This window comes from Pholis gunnellus, assembly GCF_910591455.1.
Source record: "Pholis gunnellus genome assembly, chromosome: 5".
In the NCBI taxonomy this organism is placed as follows: domain Eukaryota; kingdom Metazoa; phylum Chordata; class Actinopteri; order Perciformes; family Pholidae; genus Pholis; species Pholis gunnellus.
In genome coordinates this window covers 21,061,440-21,088,119 of record NC_136531.1, presented here as the reverse complement: position 1 = coordinate 21,088,119, position 26,680 = coordinate 21,061,440, and the positions used below count along the sequence as shown (strand labels likewise).

Here is a 26,680-nt window from a genome sequence, read left to right as displayed (position 1 = left end):
AAGTGTGTATGTGAAAGTACAGATAGGTGCCATTTCAGTGACCTCCGTTAACTTCCATTGTAAAACTGGAAAACGTATGCTGCAGAATGCTGATACAGCAGCATGCACATTCTTGTGATCTTGCTCTCTCTGGCACACATACATACTCTATTTACAAGCTGTACAAACATACTGTACATACTATAAACACTGCACATACTGTACTTACAGACACCTTTGCGGGAATCTTTTTTCTTTTTTCAGATTTTTAAGGTAATTCATGTAAATTTCCAGAATTTCCAGTATCTCAGTTTAGTGTTTAGCTTCTTTTGGTATTGCAATTAAGGTTCTTATTCTGCCACTTTTAAATTTTTCAGCAGTGCAGTCAATACATTTTAGATTTGTTTTTTTAATAGTATTACAGTATTAAGCAGTAAACAAAACAGAATACATCAAGGACACTTTTTGTTTGTTATTAACATCAGTTATAGCAGAATTTTCCAATCCCAATATTTTCTAATTCCTCCAAGTGTCTTGACATGAACTCTTCCCGAGTCTCATTGTTGGGTATGTTGTGTACGGTCCTTTTGACATCTGGATGACGTTCTTTGTGGAGAAAACTGTCCAATGACAGTAAACGGTAAGAATCCATTTCGCTGACATACAAAGGGAAATAATAGGTCAAATAATAATTTAACAACCAATGTTATAATTTAAAAGAACACCAATCCAATGAGAATTACAGACAACGTGGTAACTGACAAAAAGCTTTCAAAATGATGCCAAATTGATAGAAGTATTTACCTGAAATAACTACGATAACTTGTCTGAAATAGCTGACATTAACTGTGACAAATGCATTCTTTTTTCTAAAAGAAATACTGTAGATATAATTAGTTAACTGTGATGAATGTGTTAGCTATTCTGTCAGAAATACCGCTGATATTATCAGCTAAGCTTCAGTTTGTGAGGTCAAACTTCTCTCGTTGCTGCTGAGTAGTACCAGTAGTTTGAACCTCCATGATGTTTCCGAAACCTGTTGATGATCAGTTCATCACATTAGTTTTCATCACCACACCTGCACATCAACATTATCATACGGTATGAGGACTTGAAGGGACTTTCCAGTTACCTAACACATCTTTACAAAAAGAGAGCCACAGTAACGAGCCTGTGTATGGATATAAATAGCATGTATAGTAAGCAAGCTACAAAAGTACAGGAAAAAAGGAATAAATAACATATGTGCAGTCCAAGCTTGTGTTCATATATGACACGTTAGGTGATCTAAACAATAGAAAGCTGAAAGTTAGAGTAACACAAGCACCCACCCATGTTTCTTCTTCTATGGTGAGAACTGTGACACGTGTCCTTCTGTTCACTCCTTTGTGTAAACGTGCAGGATATGGTTTTATTTATGCCCGGTCTGCCTACTTTCAGTTTCGTTATGACTTCCTCGTCTTCTCTGTTATTCTATTTGTCAGCTGCAGAGAGGTTTGCCGCTGACTAAAGTGGAGAAAAGCTGGTGAAACCAGCTGGTTTTGTTACGTTTTAAAGGCGTAGTAAACAGGGTTTAAATACACTGGGGAGGTGCAGGTGATGAGACACAGCAGGGTTCAATCCAGGGCGGGGCCAACAATCACAAAAGTCGGGCAACATACAAGGGCAGGAAGTGAAGTGAACACAGGACACAAGAGGCAGGGAAAGTCAAAATAAAACAGAAGGAAGAATAATCACAACCCAAAACCGTGACAGGTTTATCAGAAACTGACTGTAAGGGGCTCGTTGTTTGTTCTGGCAAAGTAGCAGCTATCAGAGAGCATGTTGGATGATTTGTCCACATTCAAATCTCTTTCATTTGAGGAATGTTGAGATTTGCACACAAGTCTACATCTGTTTCATTTTTATTATCTTATAGAATTCAATGAGCTGCCTGATATTGTACAGGTCTTTATATGGTATATGTTCCTGCATAGCCTTTTTTACAATGCCACATGTGTAATTCTGGTGTTGAATATTCTAATTTGTTTCATTTTTGTTTTGCCTAAAAGTAATTTTCATCTAAATTCTAAACACAATAACAACCTAACCACCGAGAACCTGCAGATGGTGCTGATGTCCTGATAATAACCCACTGTAAAGGCTTTCCATGCATGTCTGAAATATGGGTTAAAAATCACGCTCTATACTGGCGTTTATGCTTGATGGCTTATTTTTTATTTTTCTTAATTTACTAATAATTACTTCTCTGTCTCAGCATCCTCGCTGTGAAGCTTTGGCTGTTTGTGTGTAGTATACTTTATTTCATTCCCATTCTTCGTCTGCTGCATCTTCCCATTGTACGATGGCCTCTACAAAGTAAACAGTCTGTTGAGTTCAGCAGCACGGGTCGGGTCATTTAGTGTCAGCGTGTGAGGAAAAGTGGGTCACGTAAAAGTGCAAAAAGTGTTGGAAAACGTTGGGGTCTGCTGACCTGAAAAAGTTCATCTGTTGGTCGATCGACAGAAAATGAATCGGCATCTTTTGATATTTAATTAATCAGCATTTCTTTCTATCAAAAATACCTCCTCAGTTCCGACTTCATATTTAGTTTTTGGATTGTTTGTCTGACAACACAAAACCTTTTTTAAAACACCGTAGGTTTTGAGAGGTTGTTCTGGGAAGCTTTCTGACAGACCAATTAGGCTGATTGATTAATTGAGGAAAGAATCTGCGCATTAATCAATAATGAAAATAATCAGTTGCAGCCCTTTGCTGCATCTTTCAGTGCCACTTCATTTCACTGTATGTTTTCTTCTTCTTCACTGCTGGTCTTTAAATCAGCTCACTGTAATACCTCACAGTTTACTCTACAGCTTAGTAATGGTGGTATTGTTCAGCACAGAAATACATCATTGTATGCTTAAATGAAAAGACTCCTTTAGTTTGGATATACTGAGTCAATGATCAGTCGAAAAATAGTTTTACATTATGACCAAGTTAACAATTGAGACATTTTACCTTATGAAGCTGCAGACACCTTTGAGGAAAAGTCACTTACTGGACAGTGAATGTAATGTGTAATATAAAGTCAGACATGAAGAATAGATCTGTGTGTGCTGGTTCCAGCTGTCTTATGCACCTTGCAATGACAGTGGAAGACTCAATGCAAATAAACATTGCGCGTATTACAAAACAATTATTACAGTTGGCCAGTCTCTTTATTCTTCTGTTTTTGAAGTGAAGTCAGTTTCCTGTAAAATTATGAGAGGAGAAATGAGATGATTGTAAAGTAGGACTGAGATTCTTAAAAGTCTTTCCCACTGACTTGGGAACGAAAACAAAACATTTATTGTTGTATTGATAAGTTGAAGGTTAGCAACTACTACAAGCTCAACAACTACCAGCATAACTACAAACAAAATAAAATAATCTTTATGCTTTATTTGCTCTATAAAACTCTATCATACTGCTTACCCTGATTCAAAAATTCAAAGTTTCATATTTGAACAATCTGCCAAAAAGGCGAATAGATAAAGATATTAAACAGTCAAGATGGTTCACTGCACAAGACATTCTGATTATCTTTGTATCTACAAACAAATTTCCCCCAGGGGATGAATAAAGTAGACATCTATCTATCTATCTATCTATGATGTATACTGGATCAAAGATACAGTATACATCGATATAGTTAGTCGTATGGTCCTTTCAGGGTACCCAAACCTCAATGAGCTCTAAAGAGTCTCAGTTGAACCCATGGTTGCCCCACATGTAAGGATAACCAGACAGATCCATTTGGTTGGCCATTTAAAGTAACATTTATTTTATTCTGTACTTGAGGTGGATATGAATGGCATCTACATGTAAATACAAAATCAAACTAGTCCAGAGTCATCCAAGAGCCCTTTCATACAATGAAACTCGTCGAAAGAAAATTAAGAAAAATAAAAAGCCACAGCGGTGGCAGTTATCATACCCTGACGAGCCAGTAATGATGTTTGAGAACATCAAACTGGCAGTGGGGGTCCGGTTATTCCCTGAAGTGTTCCCAGCCTCTTATTTCTGAGAAGAGGGCGTCTCCGGGGCAGGAGGTGTAGTTCACCGCCTGTCTGTGGCCGTGGATGGTGAAGTTGGCAGCCAGCCATCCTCCATCTACTGCACATTGGACTAGACGATGGCGCAGCAGGTCCATGGTCTGGCGAGACGGCAGGGTGGCAGTGTAGTTACCGATGATTGACACGCCGTACCCGATGGAATTGTGCCCTCTGGTGTGTGTGCCGCGGTGTTTCCAACCTCTGCCTTCATAGACGTAGCCATCAGAGCCGACCACAAAGCTGCGGGCCACAAAGATGCAAACGTTGGTTGATGTTAAGACACAATGCCAGATATTTTGTGATATGTGCATAACAGACAGGAAAACAGCAGCATTCCTGGAAAAATACATGCAGCTCACATTAAATGGAAGTAATAAATGGAAGTATTTTCACTACTTAAAGGAATAGTTCCACATTTTGATTTTCATTCCCAGTTAATCAACACTACGCTCATATCTGTGCATAAATTATGGAGCTGGAGACCAGGGGTGATTAGACTAGCCTAGCATAAAGACTGGAAGCAGAGGGAAACAGTTAGCCTGGTTGTAAAAAATGTAAAATCTACGATACCAGCACTTCTAAAGCTCCCCGATTACCAAATTATATCTCATTTGTTTAATCGGTACAATAGCAGCTCTTTGTGGTTTCAGAGGGAGTAACATATTGTACAGAAACAATATCTTTAAGAACAACAGATCATCCATCTACCCAGCACCTAAGTCCCTGTAAAACCACAATCTGTCTTTGTTTGTGTACAGATTAAACAAACAAGATACAACGTGTACTGACCGATGGGCTGTTAGGCTGATTTTTCATCTTTGGATTGAGCCAGGCCTGCTGTTTTCCACAGTTTATAGTCGTTATGCTAAGCTAGGCTAATCACTGCCGGTCTCAATCTTCTAATCTAACTCTCAGCAAAAAAACAAACAAAAAGCGTACTTCCAAGATGTCAGGGTCGGTTACCTGTATCCTATGTCGGCCCAACCACGATCTTCCTGGTGGAAACGCTGCATGGCTCTCATGTCGCGAGAGCAGTTTGGGAAGGATAAACAGGGCGAGGATGGCTGATAGGTGTGGTGAACATAGAGAAATTGGAGGGGCAGTGTCAGTGGGATAGGTGTACCCTGGTGGGCTTTTGCCCCCCACTGACAGCGGGGGATGATTTGTGGGCAGTCTGGCGAGAGGAGGAGAGAGGATGAGGGTTAGGATACTAAAACCACGACAGATTTAGCCGTCATACCCACAAGCTTATATTTAACACTCAAAACTAGGGTTCCAAGACTAGAGTCGACTCTAGAGCCTGACCGATATTAACTTATCTCAGATATATTAGTGTGTATATATATATATATATATATATATATATATATATATATAAAATTCTCTTACCGAATTTTCATTAGAGTGGTTTTAAAAAGCAACTCAACGCCCTCTTTTTTTTGTTTAACTTCTCATCTTGCTACAGTGATGGAGAAGTGTACTCCTGGGTGTGTCAGTACATCCTGACATCACTTTGTAAGCCTGGTGTGATGTTACTCTTTATCCTCCTTATGAAACATATTTGTTTGTGGAAGAGTTTTATGTTAAATAAAGAGCCTAAAAAAGGAATATTGGCTGATTTTTTTCACTATGACAATATAATCCTTAGCAATGAGGAAGACTAGAGGGTCCTTTAACCATCAGTGCTTTGGTGCAAGAGCTGCAACAATTAGTCAATTAGTTGATTAATTTATCGCCAGAAAACAGATCAGCTACAAATATTCTATATTCTAATCTCAGTCCTCTTGAAGTTGAATATATTTCTGTTTTCATATTCTGACAGTAAACCAAATTTCTTTGGGCTTTAGACTGTTTGGTCGTACGAAACAAGACATTTTAAAAAGAGACCATGGGATTTTGAGTTTTTCACGTTTTAAAGACCATTCGATGAACCAAAACATCCAATCGGATAATGGATAATGAAAATAATGGTTAGTTGCAGCCCTACTTTGTACCCGAGTGCACTTTTTTGATCATTTCATAGCTCACCCCAGTACTTGTGCACAAATGCCTGTAGTCCATCCTTCATCGCCTTCCCCACATCCGTGTCCAGAGCAAACCATTCTGTCTTCTCCAACTTCCAGACTAATGTTAGTGTCTCCATCACCTGGCTGTGAAGATCGAGTGGCTCCAGAATGGATCGAGAGATCTCCCTTCGCCTCGGGCTGACGTGGCTGGTCACAGCATCGAGACCCTGCCCCTCACGCAGAATAAAACTATAGTATCCTTTCAAAACTTCACTGAGGGCCTGCGGCTCCTCAGATGCAGGCAGGTTGCAGAGGTCCATGCCCAGTATAGCGCCGTCCATGCCCCCATTAATAACAGCATCAGTGGCCAGTGTGGCAGGCCGATACAGCTTGAACAACTTAGGGCGGTCCGTGTTGTCCCAGCACCCGTTAGGCCCCAGGCGAAAAGATGGCGGGAAGTCCTTGAGGCTGAGGAAGGACAAGCCCAGCGTCCTGCCTAAAGTGAGAGGGAAGATCCCAACAGCTGGCGTCCCCTCTATTTTGGCTTTCAATCCAGATTCGATTCCTAGCAGTAAGGGTGCAAGGGCTACCGTGGTGCCATCTGGAGCGAGAACCACCCCTCGTTCCTCTCCGTAATCTGTCACAATGTGGTGGATGGCCTTGTCAAAGAAGCTAAAGGATGAGGCATTGAGAATGGCTGTCTCCAAGACCTCAGCATCACTGAGATTATACGAGGCTCCCAAAAAATGGATGGTCATTACGTCATCGTGGCCTGCGGTCCCCCGCAGGGCCCGGACTAGAGCCAGGGGGGACAGACCAGGGTTGGAGTCTTCCAGCTGCTCCACGGCTCGGATGAAGCTGTCCATGTTACGCAGGTGGGCACCTGACAACAATGCAAATGAGTAAACGAAAGAAGCGGAGTAAGAAGATTGCAGTGAATGAACTCTGAATTCCTGAATGACATTACAATTTAGCAAAAACGTTACCCTCATACAGAGAAGGGCGAAAAAGATCAAATTGGGAAAGACAGGTCACAGTTAATGATACTGATGGGACCATATTCAGATCACAGCTAAGTTAAGGAAATTTTTTATTTGGACCGTCCCTTTCATTTTTGGACATCCTCCTCCCAATATCTCAACATAAAACAATATTAAGTTGGTCAATTTGTTTCAGAAATAATAACTAAAAGACTCAAAGCATATAAATGTCAGGTAATACATCCAAGTTTAAACATCTATGCCCTTACATCAAAACAGAAAATATAATAATATAAATTACATCAGACAAAGCTGTGGCCTGATATGTGACATCAGATGCTTGACTGTCATTCATAATTAAATTTAAGCTAATTTAAGTGTTTTCTGATCTGACGCCACTATCGACCGAATGATACTGTAACCATCATGTTACTTTTTTCACATCCTCCCCCTCAGTGGGTAATGTTTGTTTAAGGTTTAAACTAACTTTGTTAGTTTTAGGGAAAGATCCTGATGCAGTTGGAAATAAGTTTGAGTTCGGAAAACATTTTGGTTTGGCATAAAACGACCCTTGTCACAGTCTCAGAAGGACATAACCATAGAAGTAGAAAGGACATTCTCATTCAAATCAAAGTAGCAGGATGGTCAGAGAGGCGGACATTTTTAACCTGTACCGTCGCCATTGCAACAGTTGTGGCGGACTAACTGTTGTATAAACTAATCCGATTTATGGCAAGTCACGGACTCACACGGAGAAGTTTTGCAGTTGCGACTAAAACGAGCAGTGGAGTAGAAATATATTTGTTATATGATTTGGTATTTATACGGGGTGGATATAGACATTTGTTAATATCTGTGTGTGTGTTGAGTGAATCTGTAAAATGGTTGGTTCATTTATATTTGGAAAATTCAAAAGGGTAAGCATTTAAAAAAAAAAAAAAAAAAGGTGCTTTCTTGAATAACAGATTTCAGGGAATTAGTGAACCACAACATGACAGGTCGTTTAGAAAGTAAATACTCCTTGTCAGCATACCAAAAAGAAACTATGTAGCCTAATGAAGATTATAAGTCAAGATAACACAAATGTTGACATATTTAGAATTAACTGAACTTACCTGTCGGCCTGCTGTAGACGGTGGAGAAGTAGCATAAAGCCAGAACAAAAAACGACAGTCCAAACAAAGTCATGTTGCATCTCCTGCTTGTTGCTGAATTAGGGTTTCTCCAGACTATATGAACAAAAGACAACCTCGACAGGCAAGTAAACTGAAAAGCACAGTTGTGCTCCCAACAACTTCTGAGAGGAGTTGTGTAATTGTATTTGTGTAGGTGTACACATGACTGCAGGGTTGTGTCCTAATAGGAAAAAGTACCCTTTGTACATCATGATGGCTCCAATTATTGATTCCGCCTACAGTAAGTCGAAGTGTGTCATCAGCAAAACAAAGTCTTGACCCCACAGTTAGGTTTGTTACACAAGTTACAAATAAGAGCTTTTTCTTATTATATTGGGTTGTGTCACTCGTCACTGTCACGCGGCCTTGGATGGCTTCTATTGTAAACAGTGCATCATTCTATAAACAGACTGTGACAGATAAAGCAGATTTGATGGTTAATGTTTAGCATCGCATGCGATGTGAGCGTCTGTTGTGCACTCACCAGGGTCAGGAAACATTTTAATCACGTAAGACATGAACTATCATGTCACATGAACTTTTAATTCATGCAAACTATGGAAAACAATATAAGACTGCCTTGTTGTACTTTATACATAAAGGGCTGAAGAATTATGAAGGTTAGTATCGTTCAAGATGTTAAGTCATTAAACAATTTAAAATCAAAACATTAAATATGAGTTTGTGTCAATACGAACCCACAAAGATATATCTGATCTCTGCCAGTAAAGAAATATAGATGTAACCGGTAGTATATGGACCCAAATGCAACACACAAGATTCCAGGGAAGTTTGGCTCTTTATTTCAAACTTCCAGGCACAGCAGGCAGAGTAAAACAGTGTCAGGATCAGAAGGCTGGTGGGTTTACCGGGAGTCAGGCAAGGCGAGCAGAACAGGGACAGGCATGGTCGGCAACAGGAGATCAGTCCGGGAAAGAGTGCTAGAGAGTCTGGCATGGAAAAACCGAAGAACAATCTGGCAATATGTGTCTGGGAGGCAGGAGTCTAAATAGTGGCTTAATTAATGATCAGCGGCAGGTGAGTGAACAGGTGAAGGGAGTTTAGCCTGATAAGGAGGGAGTGAGTGAAAGTAGAGTGAGGAGGGTGTGAAGCTGAACTGTGACAATAGATATTGAATATAGTAATGAAAACTGAGATGAATGAATATGAATAAAAATATAAATGTTCTGGGTACGTCAATATTATGATTGACTGACAAAGAATGTCAAAATTATGAGATAAGAAAAAAAAGACAAGAAAAAAAATGACCTACTTATTATCTCATAATGTCACATAATTTTAACCTAGTGGGATAAAATTGTACTTACAATCTCGTCAAAGTATTTAAATAAAAAGCTACAACTTGTGTGGAGCATGGATGTTCCTGTAATACATCAATGCATCATCAGTGGTGTCACGTGACATTGTGACGTCACACTCGGAACAGGAAGTAATCAAAACAACAACAAAAGCAGACGGAGTAGGCTGATGATGTCAGCACAGTACAGTGACTGTAGTTGGGGTGTCTTTTTGTGAAAACATGAAAGGAAGACATACGTTTAATTAAAGGCTAATCTTCCCAAATGTTATTTTGGTGTTCACTGTGCAGTTTGGTTTAGTAAGAGTAGTAACAGCAGTAATAACACAGTGTAGAAATGCTCTGCCACTAGTAAAAGTCCAAAGCATCAAATTAAAATAGCCTACCAAAAGTCAAGGTAGTCTACAAATTATGCAGAATCATTTCAGAATAATATATATTATATAATTAGTAATGCATTCATGTTTACTCTACTCTACTGTAATGTTACACCTGGTAAAGGTGTATTTAATTTTAAAAACGGTATGCTATGTAGTGCTGGGTAAATGAAGATAAACTCATATCTATTTATTAGTTGATTTTATATTTTGCGTTAATAATCGGAACCTGCAAAGTAACTAGCAACTAAAGCTCTCACATAAATGTAATGAGTAAAGAGTACAATATGCGCCTCCAAAATGAGTAGAATTACAAAGAAGCATAAAATGGAAATAAGCAAGTTAAAGTACATTAACTCAAAGTTGTACCTAAGTACCAAAGTTGTCGCCTCACCCATCTAATCAATTAATGACACTAATCATTTCAGCTCTAAAGACGAACATATTGCATATCGTGTTGAATGTGTCCGTGTGTGAATGTCTATTTATTTATCTGGAACAGTTGATTCATCTTAAAAGGGAGGCTCTTGTTTTTTTTCCACTGATGGCAACAATTTCTGAACCACAGCTGATGGAAAATTGACCACATCCCCATGTTACCATATTAGTCAGATAAAACCTGTGACTGCATCTGTATTGACAGGCTGTAGCCCTCTCAGTCTGTCTGTACATGTTTGTATTGTGGAATCACCACAACACGGATGCATCACAGAGGCCGGGCAGCTTTACTTGTGCCACATGTTAAGCCTAGCTGTAATTAGAGCATTATGTGTTTTTATGCAAATATTTATACTTGTGTTTTGCTCTGATAAAATGGAAATAAATACATGAAAGTGTTTTCTGTTTTTTGTCGATCTCTGGGAGTAACGTTGTTTTCATTTTATGTTTTCAGAAATCAGGTGTTTTACAATTCTTGATGCTGCAACTGGAAAGTTAAGTGTTGGGAAAGAAAGGGAGGGATGGTGAGTCATTTGTCGAGAAGAAAAAGAGAAGAAGAACAGAGACTTCTCACTGATGGCAAGGTATTCGACTAATATCGAAGTTAGAGTCAGCCTATGTTTGCATTTACCCGCAAACAGTCAGTAGATAACGAAAAGTGAGAATATCTTTTTATGCATCTAAGTATGTTGAGCTATAGCCTTTTAAAAGAGTGACCAGACAAAGAAACCACCTGTATAATGTAGTGTAATCCAGCACAACAATGATGTAATGAATGCTATCTGCATTAAACTTGTTTTAAACTGCAGTCAATGTGTTACAATTATAGCTTTAGAAAATATTTCAAGTTTCTTCTGTATCATCTCAATTACATGAACTAATAGATAAGCCTCTGCAAAGGTTGCTGTCACATGGTTTATTATTTTTATTAACATACTTGGACGTTTTTAATTGCATCTGGATGTATATTATATACAGTAAATACATATTGAGATAGACAATCATATTTGTTTAAGAAGAAGAATCAAAACCTGGTGATATAAGGGTTTTTAAAAATGATTAATTGAGTTACGTCAGACTCATGACCCCTGAGTTATGATCACATGTATGATGTTGAGTAAGTACGTCATGTACCAGATTTGATAAATATGTTGTTGATGTATTTGGGAGTGGGCTTACATCACGCCACACAGCACAACGGTGGGTATTTGTACGGGTGTGTCATTTTACTATAAATGAAGTTGTTCGGCTGCATATGGGCCTTGCGCGAGGATCAACTGCGCCGACCAAAGATGTGCTGTAAATCAGCAGAGCTACGTGGTCACGTGGTGTCGGTCACATGACCCGGGAGAGAGGAAGAGCGCAGTCCTGCCCCGGCTGCTGTTTCAGGGCAGCTGTGTGAGCAAGTACACTGTTATTGGTACAGTGGAAACACCGGCTGCTGCGAGCTTTAGCTTTATCATTCACCTATTTATTGTTGTTTTTTAAAAACGGATAACTACATGGCTGCGACAAAACACGAGGACTTCTCAGGTAATGTGGTGCCGACGTTTAACTTGTATGTTTAACTCAGCCGTTAGTCACGACTCATTCGTCTTTTCACAGACAGAGCTCGTTGTTCTTATTAATACGTAGCTTTGTTGCTTCTCTCCGGTTCATAAACGAGTTGTAGGGCTGCGTTGTGGCGTCTCAATTGTTGTTGTTGTTGTTGTTGTTGTTGTTGTTGTTGTTGTTGTTGTTGTTGTTGTTGTTGTTGTTGAGACATCCACAACAATGAGGCCCCCTCAGCTGTGAGGGTATTTCTGCTCTGGCATCTTCTGGGCAGCTGAGACACTCAAGTCATTTTTAACAAAATCGGGTTTGTGCTGCGATGACTCTGTATATCTGTAGTCCTTGTTGACAAAATGGGATCTTCCCTCTCCACTCGAGTCGTGTCTTCATTTACAGAAAGCGCCATTCAGGCAGAGATGTAACTGGAATAACAATAACAGCTGATCACCCTTTTGATGCTCATACAGCAGTGAACACTAAAGAATACCAGTCAGAGATGTTAGGTAGTGGTCATTTTACGAAACACTTGGAGTTCACCCTCAACTACAAGTGTGTGATTTCAATTGTTTGTCTAACGGGACAGAATCGAAAGAGACTAGTGCTACATTAGCGATTATCGATGAGTCGATCTACAGAACATGTAATGATTTTGACAATCAATAAATGGTCCGATTGTTGTTTTTTAAGCGAAAGCACTCTTAAATGTGAGTATATGCTGCTTTTATACATTTTTACAACTCTATGAATTACGACATTTGGGGTTTAGACTGTTAAGACTTCAACAAAAGACATTTAACAACATTACATTGTATTATTACTTTTTCACTACTTCCTGACATTTTTGTACAAAAACGAGTGGTTGTTTAATCTTGAAACTAATTGACGGATTAATTGAAATTTGAAGTAGTCGACAGTACAGGTAACAGAATGCACCTTTAAACTGAATGTGCCGACTTAACATAAGTACTGATGTGGAGTAGTACCATACACAGGGTGTGGTGGTGTACTTGCCTCAGTATCAGAGGTTGTTGATGGTATTCTTGGTCTAAAACACACTGTTGGTATTCAGACCCAGATGCTGCACCACCACCACCAACTTCCCCCCCTTTCAGCAAATCCACATCTAAACAGCCGGACTCCGTCATGCATAATAATGGTCCCAACACCGTTTCATAAGCCTGACTCAGCAGTTTTCTGGGGAGATTGTTGATGCAGGTTGGGTGAAGTACGCCCTCACAGATTGTAGTGTTCCTCTGTGCTGTGAAGGGTTTCGTCTTAATTGAGTGTTAACGTTCAGTCTTGACCTTTTTTTTTTTTTCCGGTATTTCAACACTAGCTTGTGTTTTCCTGTGCTGCTCTAAGGAGCTATGAGCCACACACATGCAGATTAAGGCCCGTTTATTGCAGCATCACACACAGTATGTGTTCGGTAAGCTTCCAGTTAAAGGGGTCAGTTCTCTAAAATTGCAAAAATATCTTTTTTTTCTGCTCTATGTGTCTAGCTATACACGTCCAGAGGTTTTTGACCATTTAAAGCCACATGATCGTGTTTTTTGTCTTCCTCTGATAATAAATCCCACATGCCGTTGCCAACATTGTCGCAAACGAACATTTCAGTTCCTAAAAAGTATCGCACTCTAACCTCCAAAGAACACAGAGCTAGGTATCATTGTATCATCTTTCGTTTTGTTCAAAATTCTTCCTTTAACTCAGGTACAAGTGGAAGTTGTGGACTCTCGGCCTGTTGGTGACCTCTTGCTGCCGGATCTGAGCTTAGTTTCCAAGGTGTTGACAGATCCTCAGTTACAGTAAGGCTTCAGACCGACACACAGACTCGTGGCTACATCAGTGTTTCTGCCAGCGCTCCTCAAGCGGCCGTGAACCGGGAGAGCCAGATATTTTCACAGATTTATTCAGCTTCAGTGTCAAATCTGGTGCCACGGTCAGGTTTGTCAGATTGCTATCTGCCGTGACGATCGACACACTCCTCCATTCAAAGATATGTCTGCACTCCCATTGTCTGCATGATATGTGAAGTCGGGATTCTTTCGCCGAGGCACGCAACCCCTGTTGGAGCCAGGGCGTATGTAGTGACCTAAAATGTCACATTTGATTGAGGCCCGGCGCTCATCTGGATGTTGCTCATCTCGCTTCAGCAGCTAAAAGTTCTCACGGGTTGACAACAGGTGGGTTTGGCTAAGGAAACTACATGTGGTTATTATAAAATCTCAGGTTACAATTTATTTCCTACGGTGAGCCGTGCGCAGTGAACATTTCAGTCAGGTTTAGCTCTCAGACGTCAAGCAAAAAACACGGTAAAGACTCAAAGACTTGAGATTTAATTGAAAACTTAAATACGTGTCGACCAGCTAAAGTATTACATCAATGGCCTCCTAGTTTCAAAGTTCTTTAATACTATATAAATATATTTTGTGGCTCCAGAGGGAGCAGCGCGAAATCTGATAAATCGCCTCAAGCGATGTCACGCGAGTCAGCGTCGGCCTGGTCTGAAGACTACCAAGTTTGAAAGTCTGTTGCTGTTGAATTATGAAGAAGTGATCTTACCACACCTCTGTAGCTGCTCGAGCCTACATTAGCAGCGATTAGCATAACACACCAGAACGCCAGTCCGAACTGTCGGTGTGCCCATTTGCATTGTGGGTGATGTAGGCAGCTGGTTTTGACAAGGAAGAATGCATTAAACAAAAAACACCATACATTTTGTTCTGCTGCATCAAATTTTGATCCTTTATTCACAACTGTCCATCGTGAGTCTGACAACGTTATCCGAGTGCAATGCTGAATTAGTGAGGTACTCTTTTAAGCCAGTTTGGAGATGAAAAGTCAACTACTAATATTCCGAATATAAGCCCCTGTTCCTTCTTTGTTTTTAGAAATATCAACAAATTCAAAACATAGGCTTGGAGCCTGCGATCACTCCCAAATAGACTGACTGGTCTGGTAATACACACGAGGAGCACTAGAAGAAAAGCTAAAACAGTAATGAATGTGTTCTTATGCCCTTCAATGTTTGTTTGCTTCAGTGGGAGCCCAGTCTCGTGAAGCACAACAACAACAGTCCCATGTTTCAGATCCCAAACAGACAAGTGCTCATAGCCCCTTTATTAATATCAGAGAACATAGATTACTCAGATGTATCATTATGTGTGACAAGCGTTTGGAGTTGTGCCAGTCCCAAACTCTTCTTAGAGTTGTTGAACTTTGCTCTTGTTCACGGTTAGTGCTGACTAATATTGAACACCAGCGGTTTACTCGTCCTGTTTCACTTCTCATTCCCATTAGAAAACGCTGCTCTGCTGGCGGTTTGCTCTGCTGACTTATTGTGTCTGTTGGGTTTGGATTCATCCCGACCAAGCAGTTTATCCGGCCGAGCACGTACTGACGCTGTCTGCCCAACAAGTCATTTCCTGAATGTAAAGAAGTAATAAAGTGAATCAACTTATGTGACCTGATTCTTCTTCTTTTTCTTTAGAGCAGCCAGCAAGCTGAAAGCATGTGACAAGTGTTGGGTGTGCTTAGCCTACTTTCTGATTTGTGGCTTTCCTACTGATGTGGTCGGTTCCTACAAAGACGACCACAAACTGTCTGCTCTGTTCAGTCAGGTCCGACGTTTTTTATCTATTAAACCTTATTTAATCAGGTATTCTCATTGAGAGTGAGATCTCATTTTCTAGTCAGACAAGCAGCATTCAAAAACAACACTCATAAGGCCAGACGGAACACAATTGATGAAGAAAGTGTGCCTCCTCTCCAAAGTCAATGAGATAAGAAGTGGAGCAGCGCTTCAATTAGTCGTTAACGCTCTAAACACAAGTCCCTGTACTTTGGAAGACAACCCTTTGTTTCCATTAGTCCTTGTAGCTTCGGGGTTGATGGGGTTAAATCCCATGTATAGCCTCGTTGAGCACACGTGCTCAGAGAGCCGGAGGGGACAGAGACGAGTAAATCCACACATTTTAAGACAAAGACGACTTGTCAGACGGCGGTGGAAGCCGAAGACAGACTGTTCACGCTCGGGCACACGTGTGGTGCTGACAGGATGCTGTCAGGGAGTGGTCACTGAGTGAAAGTCTGGCATGAACACAATGGGGCTTATTGCCAAGTTAACATACAAGGAATTTTTCTTTGTGTTTTGCTGCTTACCATAAATAATCTTAACGATATGCAATAGACATATTCAGGTACTAAAGATAATATAATCAAGGACTGGCTCAATTCACGTGATTGGTGCGGTTCTTATAGTCACAACTGCACAATAAGGACTCTTGTCCTGGTGCTCGGCAGGCGCTTTATTGCCGTGGACATTTGATTTAAAATGGCCTCGACGCTCTTTAGTGTTACAGCCTCGTGACCTCGCTCCCTTTATTCATGACTCATGTTTTTACAGCTGACGTAGCGCCACTTCTAATAAAAACAAAGACCAGCTCCACTGACATGGCGAAACAAAGACTGAAGCCGTGCTAGCCACTCTTTAAAGGCACTGCAGGGCTTTGAGCAAAATGCTAGCATCGGCATGCTAACACGCTCACATCTGCAATGCAAGCATGCTGATGTTTGGGTGTGATGTCGCCCATGCTTCACACACACACACACACACAGTGTTTTCAATGAGTTTCAGTTGTTTAGGCCGTTGTTCAGTGACTATATTATTGACGCATACAGGATTTTGGCTTAACAGATTAAGTTAAGAAAGTACAAAAATAAACGCTCCTTTGTTGTTGTTTCTTTCAGAACGAGAAGGTCTGTCCAGCTCAGTGAAACGTTACGGCTCCATAGACGGCAGCGGGGAGCATGACCATCATGACCACCATGACCATCATGACAAGAACCACAGCAACCACCGGCTTCCCACGCCGACGGCAGGTCACTGGGTCGGAGCGGATCAGGAAGAGGAGGCCATTCGCAGGAAGCTGAAGTACTTCTTCATGAGCCCCTGTGATAAATATCACGCCAAGGGCCGCAAGCCATACAAGCTGATCCTGCAGATGCTCAAGATCATTATTGTCACAGCTCAGGTGCGTCACATGTTGCGTCTAAATCTCGTGTTGCTCTTCTGTTACGAACCACAAGCTTGTGTTTCATTGGGTCTCTGTATTTCAGGTATGTCTTTGTATGTACACTTTCTGTCCAACAAGACATTCACAAGTCTTGTTGTGAATGTTTCTTTTTAGGTGAATATATATATATATATATATATATATATATATATATATATATATATATAAAACTAACCAAGACTGTTATGTTATCATAAAAGTGTTCATTTTCACATAGACTCAGATAACTGTTTCCTGTTTGTTGTTATAAGTGACATTTTTTGTCATCATTTTGTCAATTTAACAAAATATAAAGCTGCCAGAGCTGCAAAAAATATAGTAAAAATGGCACAGGCGCCTATAGAAATGTACAAATCTTTAGGGATAATCACTCAAAAATCACAGAAAAGTTCAACGTTGTCAAAAATATTGTGTCACTGTTCATACACGCAACTACAGTCATAAATAAAGATATTTTAAACATGTAAACCATTTTTTGTGTCGTTTTCAGTGAAAGTCTTTGCATACCTTTACATAACTGAACTTTTCTTTTATAAATACAGCTTGTCTCTGCATGATATATAGATATCTATATACATAAAGTTGTGTTACTATAGATAATGCTGGCTTGCATAGAGCCAAGGCTTTACTGTTAAATTGTGTCGTGGAGCAGTATAAGAGGCAGCTATGTTCTCTGTGGATGAATTCTGTAGTCAGAAATGTATACATGCATTCTTTATTTAATTGTTGTCAGTGCATGACTATATCTGTCTATATTTCCTGTGTGGGAGCTGTCAGGAATCTAGATCTCAAACACACAGGGATCGTTCTGATGAAGCGATTGACAAGCCAGTCAGCTAGCATTAAATCACAAAGTCTGCCGCCTAGGTGCACCTGGAACGTACTGCCTCAGGGTTTTTTCTTTCATGCCTCACTCTCTCTCTGCTGCAGTTGGTGCTGTTTGGCCTCAGTAACCAGGTGGTGGTGACCTTCAAGGAGGAGAACACTGAGACCTTCAAGCACCTCTTCCTCAAAGACTACGACGAGTCCACAGACGACTCCTTTGCTGTTTACACGCAGAGCGACGTCTACGACCAAATCTTCTACGCGGTGGAGCAGGTAAATCCCGAGGAACTCAGAAAAGCTTTTTCAATCTATGAAACCACTTATTAAAGTCGTGCTGTCAGATCTAATTAAAATGTTCTAAGTATTGTTAGGTGCCACGCCTGTTTTCTGTCGTAACAGAACAACTTCCATTTCAAGACTAGATAGGGCATTTATGATTATTTTTATTATGATTTCGCCGTTTCAATTTATATGCAAAAAACCTTGCAAGCAGAATTGGAGACCGTTCTCAATGAAGAAAGTAATGCACAGGATACAGCTGGCTTTACACATCTGTTTGTAGGGGCCACACTGCACACAGGCACAATGAGGACATTTCTACCTCACTCACTAACAAACTGATGTTGTGACACCCTGAGGTAAAACATGTTTTGTAGATTTTACAGTTGCTAATCTATTGGTTTGCAGCTGTGATCCCGGCATAATAAATAGTATGTTCTACAAATTATACACCAAATCATACAGATTTTGGAAATCGTAATATGGCATTAGTGTCTTTTCCTGGTTTTAAAGGCCGCCCGCATTACAGTAAAGGGATTTCATTTTCTATCTGCCCTATTATTTGCCTTTACCATCTTTGTCATTATATCCACATCACTGATGATTATTCATCAGAGGTGCTTTAGTACGGCTGTAATAAAGGAGGTCACAAATCAAAATCACACTGAGTTAGATGGATGGTGGTGTTAGAGAGCTTGTCGTCCTGGCTCCACAAAAACTACTGGGTACCAATCGGCTTTAGTACTTGGGGCCCTACTCAGTTCAACCTCCTCCTCTCCTCCTCTCCACAGTACCTGGCCTTACCAGAGACCACCGTGGGACGCTATGCATACGTCTACGGTGAGAACAGCACCGCGCTCTCCCTCTGCCAACGGTACTACAAGAAGGGAAGCATCGACCCCGCCAACGACACCTTCAGCATAGACCCTCACATCATCACAGGTACATGGACTTCGCTGTAGAACGTGAAGGAGACATTGCTGGCCAGTTATTCCATAAGCGTTGGTAACAGTGCTAGAAGGCTGTGATCGTCTGTCTCTGTGACTTTGACGTTGTTGGTTCTTTGAAGCAGCTGTTTACATGTAATGGTGGGGGCTTTTATGGGTATGAGTGGCACAATTTTAATACATATTTGTGTGAGAATTTAATGGAGTGTAATTGATACATCACATGAAGTGAACCGTGAGCATTTGTGCTAGATTCATGTAAACCAGATCTAATTATGACTCACATAATTAGAAAAGATAACCAAATATCACTATTTGAGAAGATGATGATGGCGCTACACAATTTAATTTGTGTTTTTTTCTTACCACGTTCAAGTCATTGGGAGATATTAACGTCACTGAGTAACCTGGAATGTAATCATGTCATTATTATTATTATTATTATTATTAGTGTGTCAACATTGCGCATGCGTCCCTCTAGTCTAGGGACTACTCAGGCTGAAAGCACACTCTGTGTGTTCCTTCAGGAGCAGCAGAAAAGAGTATGAGATGCTTGCTGGGTACAAAATGGGCTTTGTGGTGATAAAGCATGCAATCCAGTGTGATTACGAACATTTCCAGTGGCAGTATAGCATTTGCCACTGCACTTAATCTGTTGTGGAACACCTGATCTGGTAATTATGAGGTAGCGAGTCACAACTACGAGATGCGGGGGTTATTATTACGCGATAAGACGACAATTGTTGCCTGCGGTGAGTGCAATGCGCTCCTGCAGATTGCACCTTTTGCAGACGTCCATGTTTTGATATTCGAGACACATTTTAAACGTCATTTGCTAAATAGCTGTTTTTGGGGGTTTTTTGTAGTCCACCTCACTGTTTTATCATATGTTTTTGTCATGTTATGGTATTTTATGTTCATTTCCTTTTGAAAACAGAAGTTTCCTGTTTCTTACTTCCTCATATCAATGTGTTTTGGAGCACAGTTTGGCCAAATCAGGAGGAAGTAAGAACAGTTGAAACAACCTCATGTTAAAATATCCGATGTATGTGAAAGGCTGACTTGTGGTCTGCTACTTCTAATAATTCTGAAAAGATGTCATACTTGTTTTGCTCACTATATAGAAAACAGCCAAATGCCAGAAATTGGAAAGGGAGAAGATCTTTTTTCTCCCCGTTTTCTCTTCAGTGCCAGTACTCACTCAACATGTTCTCTGTCTGTTCTCCACTCCTCTCAGACTGTGTAGGTGTGATCCCGCCGGCGGTCCCTCAAGCGGTGCTCACCAGCAGCTACAGGAACTTCACACTCAAGTTCCACAAGTAAGGCTTCATTCTTCACATGGCTTTCTCCTCGTCTGCCTCAATTGGTGAGATTCACCGGTGATGGCGGTCCACTAGCCACTCGAGCATGAATACAAAGAACACTGACACAGGTTTTGGTACAAACACACACACACACACACACACACACACACACACACACAAGTATGAATGCTCTGAATCACCAATTGTTTGTGTTTTCTTTCTTTAAGGCTCATTAACGTCAGCATAGAGTTCCAGTTGAAGGCGATCAATATACAGACTATCATCTACAATGAGATCCCAGACTGCTACACTTTCCACATAACGGTGAGTGAAGATCTTTAAGGCAACGAGTCGTAGGTTCAGTTCCCTGCACTGCTGAAGACCTCATACTGGGGCGATAATGTTCACATGATATGACATATGATGAGGTTTGGTTTATTTGCTGAGCTCAAGAAGAAGTATTGTGTTTTGTGTCTTCTTCCAGATGACAAACATTTTCTGCGTTTTGCGTGTTTTCTGAGTGAAGGGAGCTGAGGGGTTTGACGCCATGTTTAGCCACGTTCATTTAGCTTGGAAAAAGTATGATTTACCCAGAATTTATTGCTGATTAGTCCTTCTTAAGATGCAACAGATTCCCTTTTTTTGCGTAGTCTGACTATTAGTTACCTCTAAGCCATGATTTTAGAGTCTACAGAGAAATGGTCGACCAGCTACCAAACTGTAAAAAAAGAAAAATAAGTATTTTAAGTTTTCTTTTTTCTTATAACAAAATATCAGATTTTATTTAGTAATTTAACTGTTCAATTATATTTTCTGTACATACTATCTTAATATTGTTCTAAATGTTGTTTTGAAGCCTTCTCTACACAGTCAATTATGTACTAGAACTCTGGTGGAGAATACAAGTGCACACAAATGCCGGATGAACAGGATAAAATTATGAAGTTATGACATTTTGGACAGAGATGGATGTAAACTGTAACATGACTTGGTTGGTGGACGTATTCAATCGCGAGGCGGTAATTCTGTTTTTAATTCTGTTATTATATTTTTTAAAGTCACGCTTTAAAATAGGCAGTCTAAAGAAAAAAACTCTAAATCCTCTTTAAAAAAAACGATCCTAAATGTGTGTGTTGTTGCATATGGTAAACTCCTCTTCATGTCATTAAACCTCTCAAATTTCCAAAAGTATTACAGAAGACATGACCTCCTGTGTTCTCAATGGTGAGAAACAATGAATCCTCTCGTCTATATTTCACTACACAAACTTTATCTTCTGAAGTTTCTGCCTCTCTCCTGCAGATAGTCCTGGACAACAAGGCTCACAGCGGCAAGGTGAAGATCCGGTTAGAAAACCAGGCAACAATAAAGGAGTGTAAAGACCCGAGCGTCTCTGGACACGGTGAGACGACTGCGTGGACGGATGGGACTGACATAAGACTCGTAGCACCCATGGAAATACAGCAGCATGATAATGAAGCAGTAGCAAGCTAGCAAAGGTGTTAAAAGGACATGAAGAAATGCACATTAAAAAGCTGCTTTCAGTTACCAACAGAGAGTTTCATTGCGTGAAGTTATAAATACACCGCCACCAGTACTTAGCAGTAGTGGTATACCGCTACTACATCCATGTGAAACACTGCTAACAGCTCTGCTTCCTCCCTTTTATTAAAAACCTCCAGCTGAGAACTACACACGCGTGGCGTTCGACGTCGCGGTGGCTCTGGTGTGCATGCTGTCGCTGCTGCTGTGTGGACGCTCCATACTGCGAGGCATCACGCTGCAACAGGTACGACGACGTCTGTTACGGCTGGAATAAAATGAGCTCTGAATTACGGCAGGAACATGAACGTCCAGCCAAGTCAACCGTTTTTACTACACGTGAGCCTCGCGCTCCAAGCCGATTCCTCTCTTATGTTCTCTGTGCGTCCATCAGGAGTTTGTGCAGTTCTTCGGGGAGACCTTGGATCGTAAGGTGTGCTGGGCGGACCGGATGGAGTTCATTAACGGATGGTACATCCTCCTCACCATCAGCGACATCTTCACCATCACTGGCAGCATCATCAAAATCGGCATCGAGTCCAAGGTGCGTACGGTCACACCCGTAACTCACAAAAGCTGCTATACGCTATAAGTGTCTTTCCTTATCTCCTCTCAGACTATGTCCTCATATGACTTGTGCGGCATCTTGTTGGGGACCTCCACGCTCTTGGTGTGGGTCGGAGTGATTCGCTACCTCACGTTCTTCCAGAAGTACAATGTAAGACACAGACACACTGGTGTGCATCAGCTGGTAATGTTGTTAAGTGCCTTGTTGATTTAGTGACTCGTCAAAAGGTGATTTTAAAAAACGCTCCCCTGAATGGTTTGATGTAACGTAATAAGTCCTGTGAGTCCTGTCTCTCACACTGTAATCCGTTCCAACGTCTCTGCTCCTCCCGTAGATCCTGATCGTGACGCTTCGAGCAGCGTTCCCCAACGTGATCCGGTTCTGCTGCTGCGTGGCCGTCATCTATCTGGGCTACTGCTTCTGCGGCTGGATCGTCCTGGGCCCGTACCACGTCAAGGTGAACACAGCGCAAACTCTTGTAGACAGGGATGGGATCGTTCGGTTTACAAAATGCTTATATTGACATCTAAATTCAAGGTCTGTCAATATTAATTACGCAAACCATTTGGCATACTATTGAAAAAAGGGCAATTAATCTGCACAAAGCAGTACAGTACAAAAAAAACAATACAACACAGCATAAGGATTTTCTACACAGGCGAAAGCTACAGATTTTAACACTGACTTTTCTTACAATTCAAACAAAATGTTACACTGTCTCTACCATAAAAATGCCAGCATGCCTTTTTTGGTAATACATTTTTATTTTTATATTTGCTCATGAAATTGTTTTAAACGTTTTTTTAAATGTACAGATTGAGCAACACTAAATTCTCCCCTTTAACTTAAATTTAAAAAGACTTTTTTGTCATAATTTCTTACACTTTTTCAAATGCATATGGCTCTTTTTTGAAAATGTTGATACTTATAGGCAGTATTTTATTTGATTGTATACATAATCTGTGCCATTTTAAAATCTACAGAGTCTTTGCATTTAAGAAACAGTGTGTTTGTCAGTTCTTAAAAAGTATTTCAGTTTACAATTCGTATGTCGTATTGGCCTGAACCACAAAACCAGATTTAAACAGAGAAGAGTGTCCCCATTCTCAGTAACCGAGGTGAAGCCTTGTTCCCATTAGAAACTCTCTTTGTGGACACTTCTCCACCCACAGAAAGTGACTCAGTGAAAAACAGAAAACTGGACTCACTCATAGCTGTCGTCCCTCTCATCCCCTAGTAGACATCATGAGTCTTATGCAGCCAGATTTTTCAGGAAGTTGTCTCTCACTGCCACATGTGGAGCATTAACCACTGAAACTGACGGCTTTTTTAACCGACGTCTGATCGCTGTTTTCTGTCCCTCAGTTCCGTTCTCTGTCCATGGTGTCCGAGTGCCTCTTCTCCCTCATTAACGGGGACGACATGTTTGTGACGTTCGCGGAGATGCAGGAGAGCAGCACTCTGGTGTGGCTGTTCAGCCAAGTGTACCTGTACACCTTCATCTCCCTCTTCATCTACATGGTGCTGTCGCTGTTCATCGCGCTCATCACGGGAGCCTACGAGACCATCAAGGTGGGAATTGACTTTACGGCCGCCAGAATAGATGGAACACAGGAGAAAAATAGAGTAAAAAAAAAATAACAACAATGTATGCTCGTTGACTTCCACAGCACCAAACGCAAGAAGCCTTCCACATCACAGACCTGCATGCCTTCATAGCAGAGTGTACGGACGCACCCAACTCTGGGAAGTTCAGAGGTCTGGAGACCTCGCCGTGCTCCTTCTTCTGCTGCTGTGACAGGTGAGGAGGAGGAGAGGGCACAATTATTAATATTCATATTAAGATGTATCTAAACAACACGTCAGCAGATAATTAATTCATAACAGACAGTAGTAAGTAATTTGAGGTAGAGTGAGCACAGTGAAAATCACATTGGAAAAACATTTCGAGTATTTTAATTCTTTTCCGTTCCAACGTTTTAAAGGTAGTACATTTGATATTCAAAGAATTAATGTAGCAGCAAACGACTACTTGCAATGTAAAGATATAGTGGAGTAATGTCTACCTGTGTTGTTATATATAAATATTACTATGATGTGACTCTGTAAAAGAATACGTAATTATGATGTGAGATCATTACATCTTCCTTTGATTTCCCCCCAGAACGACGACCTATGAGGACGTCCTGCTGGTGAACTGAAGTTGACCTCAGTGACCTGAGAAGCCTCACCGTCCCCCCCTGCTGACCACAGGGGCACACTACACACTCCTGCCGCCCCTTGTCTCTGTACCAACATGCCGTATTTCTGGTCAAACCTCATGGGGCGTCACCATCAGCTGGACCAGCACGCTGTTGAAGAAATGTGGAAACAACTTATTGGACCTCATGTGTTTTCTGTCCGTAAAATAGAAAAGACAGGACTGGGCAGCATCGAGGATGACTAATGCACAGGCACTTCTCTGTTCCTTGTTGGTTTTCAAACGATAAACTGTTTCTTTTCTAATATATTTAATGAAGCACAATGCTGAACCAGGAGCGGGGCCTGTTGTCAAGATGCTACGTGGGCACATGTGCCACGATGAGGACGGGAGGCGTGCATACATGGTGCTGACTGTTTTTACTTTTGTTGTGTTTTTTATTTCAAAATAGGTTACCTCTTGAGGTCAGGGTCACTTTTACATCTCACAAAACAACTTTGTGAGATGTAAATTCACACTGAATGAGGAGAGAATCCATCTTGTCGTAGTCTGTCTTTTTTGAGACAATCGAGGAGATGGCTTCCTTAAAAATGTCGGGAAACAGGACCACAAGCAGACGTGCAGCGTGAGGTTTCCGATTTGTTTTTCCTCTCCCGTGAGCTGCACCTTCCGTATAAAGTTTCAATATTTAGCTGCAGTTGTACTGCACGAGCATCATGTTGCCTTTCAAATGTGAATACTAGCGTACTGCTGTAGCAGACTGTGTGTGATATCTTTTGCATTTTTCTGAGTAACGATCAATATAATGTCGCCAATGAAGCGCTCAGCATTGCCTGTGGTTAGCTGTCCTCCAGATACGTGTCTCTTTAATGGTGTTAAAGTATGTCAATGAAAACATCAGAGGTAGAGCGCCGAAAGAAGTCAAGATAACAAGAAGACAACTTAATGATGCTGCCAGAGACATGTTCGCATCTCCGTAATAATGTCCTGTCATACTGAATCATGCTTTTTAGTCTGTTTGTTATACGTGATGTCTCTATACCAGTGACTTGATGTTCAGTAGACGCTTGAATCTTTTTTTTTTCTTTGTAACGCACAAAACGCACAATATCAAAAAGGAGTCTCACAGAAAATAGTTTCTTACATGAAAGAGAGATGATCTCTGGTCCGAGCTGTGACAAGTTAATAGATGTGGGGGTGACAGTATTTTATTTATCATCCTAAATTTGATCTAATGAGCCAACAGTGTCACATTCAAGCTAAATATGCTGTTGGGTTTTGGATCTAGATGGCAAACGTGTGCCACACCCACCAACGGCCTTAACTTAGAGTTATACGTCATGCACGTATATATCATCTAGTATTACCTAGATGTACCTTTCCTACAGTTTGGTGTTTTTGTTATACAAATGATCTGCATTTGGAAGTTGTCCTGAAGTCATCTACTTGGTGTCATATGTATCGCCAGTCTACTGATTTAAGTTTCACGGATCATCTTTGATATTAAAACACTGTTTTGTTTCATTTTGTGTCGTGATTTGTTGTCATCTACAGCGGTCGCCCTCAACTTAAAGGGACAGTTCACCCCAAAATAAAACTTAGTGTAGAACCATTTGTTTGTACATGAAACGGCTCAAAACAATGTCTGCGGATTATCTCGTGTAACCGGGTCATGTTTTCTAGGAAGAGACTTTGCTGTTGAGGTTTTGTACTTTTTGGAGCTTTGAGCACCACAAAGTCAGTGCCGTATAGTCTTTATTGTGTTGGAAAGAAAGCAGACATCATTACGGCCGAGATCTCCAAAAAACAAATGTTTTAATGTAAACAATGTGGAAAAAAACATCAAAATAGTCAATAAGTCAGTTAAATTGAAAATAAAGAATGTCAAAGAAAGAGGATTTTATTGTTTCGTCATTTTATCTGATAAATATTATTAGTGTTCGTTTATTAACTGTCTTGTGGTGCAGTTCCTCTGACTGTCAGAAGAGGGAGATCACGTGTCTGGATACTGATCCATGCAACACTGAACTAAAGAAC

General features: G+C 40.7%; 2 protein-coding genes across 2 annotated transcripts; one reads left to right on the top strand and one right to left on the bottom strand.

Moving 5' to 3' along the window:
- Positions 1-3,991: 3,991 nt before the first annotated feature.
- On the bottom strand, positions 3,992-8,229 carry LOC306696451 (N-acetylmuramoyl-L-alanine amidase-like; the record flags this gene model as incomplete). Its single annotated transcript, XM_079160061.1, has 4 exons — positions 3,992-4,295; positions 5,019-5,229; positions 6,084-6,944; positions 8,157-8,229. 4 exons carry the CDS (start codon positions 8,227-8,229, stop codon positions 3,992-3,994), a joined length of 1,449 nt encoding a protein of 482 aa, XP_079016187.1.
- A 3,516-nt stretch (positions 8,230-11,745) lies between these two features.
- mcoln1a (mucolipin TRP cation channel 1a) lies at positions 11,746-26,336 on the top strand. The gene is made up of 14 exons (XM_079159036.1): positions 11,746-11,882; positions 16,653-16,936; positions 17,909-18,076; positions 18,874-19,024; positions 20,267-20,348; positions 20,561-20,657; positions 21,636-21,735; positions 22,016-22,122; positions 22,270-22,419; positions 22,492-22,593; positions 22,778-22,900; positions 23,809-24,015; positions 24,114-24,244; positions 24,608-26,336. The coding sequence occupies exons 1-14, from the start codon at positions 11,852-11,854 to the stop codon at positions 24,642-24,644; spliced, it is 1,770 nt and encodes a 589-aa protein (XP_079015162.1). The 5' UTR covers positions 11,746-11,851; the 3' UTR covers positions 24,645-26,336.
- Positions 26,337-26,680: the final 344 nt, after the last annotated feature.

Bases quoted from the DNA above. Each gene is read 5' to 3' on its own strand.
- mcoln1a (XM_079159036.1), top strand. From the start codon at position 11,852: ATGGCTGCGACAAAACACGAGGACTTCTCAG. The intron at 22,123-22,269 runs GTACGACGACGT...TGCGTCCATCAG, and splicing joins GAGGCATCACGCTGCAACAG to GAGTTTGTGCAGTTCTTCGG. The intron at 24,016-24,113 runs GTGGGAATTGAC...TGACTTCCACAG, and splicing joins GAGCCTACGAGACCATCAAG to CACCAAACGCAAGAAGCCTT.